At 59.3% G+C, this 4,215-nt stretch overlaps 1 protein-coding gene across 1 annotated transcript; it reads left to right on the top strand.

Moving 5' to 3' along the window:
• Window positions 1-1,366: 1,366 nt before the first annotated feature.
• On the top strand, window positions 1,367-3,766 carry LOC135232395 (ubiquitin carboxyl-terminal hydrolase 17-like protein 6). Its single transcript, XM_064290947.1, has 2 exons — window positions 1,367-1,456; window positions 2,300-3,766. The coding sequence occupies exons 1-2, from the start codon at window positions 1,367-1,369 to the stop codon at window positions 3,764-3,766; spliced, it is 1,557 nt and encodes a 518-aa protein (XP_064147017.1).
• The last annotated feature ends 449 nt before the right edge of the window (window positions 3,767-4,215 follow it).

The raw sequence follows: 4,215 nt of genomic DNA on the forward strand, positions 1-4,215 counted from the left end.
TCAGTGTAGGATTTGTCAGAGGAAGATGCCCGCTTCCAAGACGCTGACTTTGCACACTTGCCCCGAGGCCCTCGTCCTTGTACTGAAACGCTTCTCAGACCTGAGCGGTGACAAAAATGCTAAGCAGGTGCGCTACCCTGCGAGTCTGGACGTGAGCAGATGCCTGTCTCGGCAGGACGGAGGACCGGCTGCTTACAGACTCTACGCAGTGCTGGTCCATGTTGGGTGGACTTGCCACACGGGCCACTACCTCTCTTACGTCAAGGCTGGCAACGGCAAGTGGTACCGAATGGACGATGCCGAGGTCTCGGCATGCGATGTGACTTGTGTGCTGAGCCAACAAGCCTACGCCCTGTTTTACATCCACCAGAGCGAGTTGGTCAGAGGGAGTGGGGGTGTGGCACGGGGCGGCGCATCAGGAGGCCACGGGATGGAGGCCGCGGACGAGGGGCCTAGGCCAGGGGTGCCCGAAGGGGACGCCAAAGTCAACGTTGTAGCCGCGGACGAGGAGCAACTGGGAGGACCAGCCAGCCGACAAATGACCTTGGAGGAGTGGAAAATCCTCCAAGCGCGAGACCGACTGAAGCCCCAGTTCAACATCAGGGTAGTAGAGAGTGCACTGCCTTCCAACGCAGTGGTCATTCACAAGCCGAAACCCAGGAGTGGGGTGGCAAAGGATCACGGGGAGCAAGAAGGCCACCGCCTGAAGGATCCGGCCAGGGACATCCCCGCTCGGGTGGCCATCCACTGTGGCAATGACGTCTTCCCACGCAGGGATGTCAGAGGTAGCAAGAAGAAGAGGAAGAAGAGAGGGAAGGGTACCTGGTCACTCGATGGATTCCAGTAGATTGGGCAGGCCTGTGACGCACAAAAAATAACACACCCGAGGAAGGTGCTTCTTAGGTCCACGGAGCATTCAAGACCAAAAGGACAGCGCCCGTGGGAAAGGAGGAGGACAAAGCAGGACGGGACCGGAAATGGGTGAAGGGACACGGGAAACCTGGGTGGAGAGGGGGGAGCGCACTGTCATGTTGTGGGGATCGCAACGGATGTCACAAAACAATATGCGTGTAAATTTTAGAATGAGCAATAAAGTTGAGTTGTAAACTTGCAGCTAAGGCACGAGCGCGCGCACACACACACAAACACACACAAAGTCAGAAGGATACCGACTCCGAGATGCCCCAACTCCGTACCCCTGTCTTCGGGTGTATGCCAGACAGGAAAGGTAAGGGTTGATGGAAAGGTGTTCCCTGGACTCAGGGGTGAGTGGGGCTGGCCAGACACTCAGAGCGGAGATCTGGCCCGTGGCCGGGGGTGGACTTCTGACTAGGGGAGCCAGTGGCAAAGGGGAGGGAGGGAGGAGATGCGGGGTACGGCCCGGAGGGAGCAAGGCGCCCGGTGGAACAGGTCGGACCTTGGGGTTAGTGAGGGCTCAGCGCCAGTGGAGGTGGTGGTATGCGCAGGGCCGGCCCCGAAGAGGGCTGATGGGAGAGCAGCGGCTGGCCAAGCCGGCCATTCGGAGGCTTGCCTGTGAAGCGGGAGCTTGGTTCTGCCCTGCTCGTTGATGTCGAGGCAGGGGAAGCCTGGCTGTGATGGTTAAGCTCTTGTGTCGCCTGGCTGGGCCGTGATTCCCAGCGGTCTGGCAGTTCCGGTGTAGCTTGGCGGTCCCATGATGACGTGATCACTCCCATGATGAGATTTGATAGAGTGGGATGACTTCCATGATGGCATCTGCTGCGAGCAGCCAGTCAGGTGAAAGGGAGTTTCCTTGGGGGTGTGGCCTTCGTTGACCTAAGCCGGCTCTGGGACAAGGCTGGCGGGCTTTTGCTGACTCTGGGTCCTGTGGCTGGCTGCTGTTGTTCTGACCTCCGTTTCTGCGGACTTGAGGTAGGAGCTTTGCTGCGGGCTGGCCCGTCCATCCTGGGATCCTTCGGCCCGTGAGGAAGAGCCCTGCTCTCCCACCTGCCAGTCTGGCGTTGGCCAGCCCCCTGCGGCTCCGTGCAGCAGGAGAAGCCTCGGGCCTGGCCTGTGCACTCGGGACGTTCCAGCCTTTACAACCGCCTGAGCCATTGCCTTGTTGGAAAGCTCTCTATTTTGATGTCCGTAGGCTTTGCCGGTTTTGCTTCTCCAGAGAACCCAGCCTAAGACACTGGCCATCTTTGTTTCCACAGCCATGGAGGCGCCTTCTCTCCACTGCGGAGGTCAGGGTCAGTTGGCCGTCTCTCCCAAACCCAGCACTTCCTGCCTCCCGGCAGCCGGTCCTGAAAGGCACTGCGCTCCCTCTCTGGCTCACCAGCCCTGGCGGACATCCCAGAAGCAGAGCGCCTGCCGCGACGACGGGGTGCTTGCTCCCCATTTGACACTCGCCTCGACTTGGAGCAGGTCTTCCGGGGTCGGGGCAGGGCTCCGCAACATGGGGGACACCTGCTACGTGAACGCGGCGCTGCAGTGTCTGACGTACACGCCGCCCCTCGCCGACTACATGCTGTCCCGGGAGCACGCCGCAAGCTGTGGGCAGCAGGGCTACTGCGTGCTGTGTGCAATGCAGGATCACATCACCCGAGCCCTCAGCCATCCAGGTGACGTCATGGAGCCCTCACACGCGCTGGCTAGAGGCCTCCATAGACACCAACAGGAAGACGCCCATGAATTTCTCATGTCCACTCTGGACGCCGTGCAGAAAGCCTGCCTGCGGAGCCACAGGCACTTGCGCGGCCTCTCCGAAGACACCACCCTGATCCGCCGAATCTTTGGCGGCTACTGGAGGTCTCGAATCCAGTGTTGCCACTGCCAGGGAGTGTCAGACACCTTCGACCCTTACCTGGACATCACCCTGGATATCCAGGCAGCTCAGAGTGTGAACCAAGCTTTGGAACAGCTGGTCACGGCCGAAGAGCTGGATGGTGAAAATTCCTATCAGTGTAGGATTTGTCAGAGGAAGATGCCCGCTTCCAAGACGCTGACTTTGCACACTTGCCCCGAGGCCCTCGTCCTTGTACTGAAACGCTTCTCAGACCTGAGCGGTGACAAAAATGCTAAGCAGGTGCGCTACCCTGCGAGTCTGGACGTGAGCAGATGCCTGTCTCGGCAGGACGGAGGACCGGCTGCTTACAGACTCTACGCAGTGCTGGTCCATGTTGGGTGGACTTGCCACACGGGCCACTACCTCTCTTACGTCAAGGCTGGCAACGGCAAGTGGTACCGAATGGACGATGCCGAGGTCTCGGCATGCGATGTGACTTGTGTGCTGAGCCAACAAGCCTACGCCCTGTTTTACATCCACCAGAGCGAGTTGGTCAGAGGGAGTGGGGGTGTGGCACGGGGCGGCGCATCAGGAGGCCACGGGATGGAGGCCGCGGACGAGGGGCCTAGGCCAGGGGTGCCCGAAGGGGACGCCAAAGTCAACGTTGTAGCCGCGGACGAGGAGCAACTGGGAGGACCAGCCAGCCGACAAATGACCTTGGAGGAGTGGAAAATCCTCCAAGCGCGAGACCGACTGAAGCCCCAGTTCAACATCAGGGTAGTAGAGAGTGCACTGCCTTCCAACGCAGTGGTCATTCACAAGCCGAAACCCAGGAGTGGGGTGGCAAAGGATCACGGGGAGCAAGAAGGCCACCGCCTGAAGGATCCGGCCAGGGACATCCCCGCTCGGGTGGCCATCCACTGTGGCAATGACGTCTTCCCACGCAGGGATGTCAGAGGTAGCAAGAAGAAGAGGAAGAAGAGAGGGAAGGGTACCTGGTCACTCGATGGATTCCAGTAGATTGGGCAGGCCTGTGACGCACAAAAAATAACACACCCGAGGAAGGTGCTTCTTAGGTCCACGGAGCATTCAAGACCAAAAGGACAGCGCCCGTGGGAAAGGAGGAGGACAAAGCAGGACGGGACCGGAAATGGGTGAAGGGACACGGGAAACCTGGGTGGAGAGGGGGGAGCGCACTGTCATGTTGTGGGGATCGCAACGGATGTCACAAAACAATATGCGTGTAAATTTTAGAATGAGCAATAAAGTTGAGTTGTAAACTTGCAGCTAAGGCACGAGCGCGCGCACACACACACAAACACACACAAAGTCAGAAGGATACCGACTCCGAGATGCCCCAACTCCGTACCCCTGTCTTCGGGTGTATGCCAGACAGGAAAGGTAAGGGTTGATGGAAAGGTGTTCCCTGGACTCAGGGGTGAGTGGGGCTGGCCAGACACTCAGAGCGG

The sequence above is a fragment of the Loxodonta africana genome, chromosome 9 (assembly GCF_030014295.1).
Source record: "Loxodonta africana isolate mLoxAfr1 chromosome 9, mLoxAfr1.hap2, whole genome shotgun sequence".
In the NCBI taxonomy this organism is placed as follows: domain Eukaryota; kingdom Metazoa; phylum Chordata; class Mammalia; order Proboscidea; family Elephantidae; genus Loxodonta; species Loxodonta africana.

Bases quoted from the DNA above. Each gene is read 5' to 3' on its own strand.
- LOC135232395 (XM_064290947.1), top strand. From the start codon at position 1,367: ATGCGGGGTACGGCCCGGAGGGAGCAAGGCGCCCGGTGGAACAGGTCG. The intron at 1,457-2,299 runs GTATGCGCAGGG...CTGGCTCACCAG, and splicing joins CAGCGCCAGTGGAGGTGGTG to CCCTGGCGGACATCCCAGAA.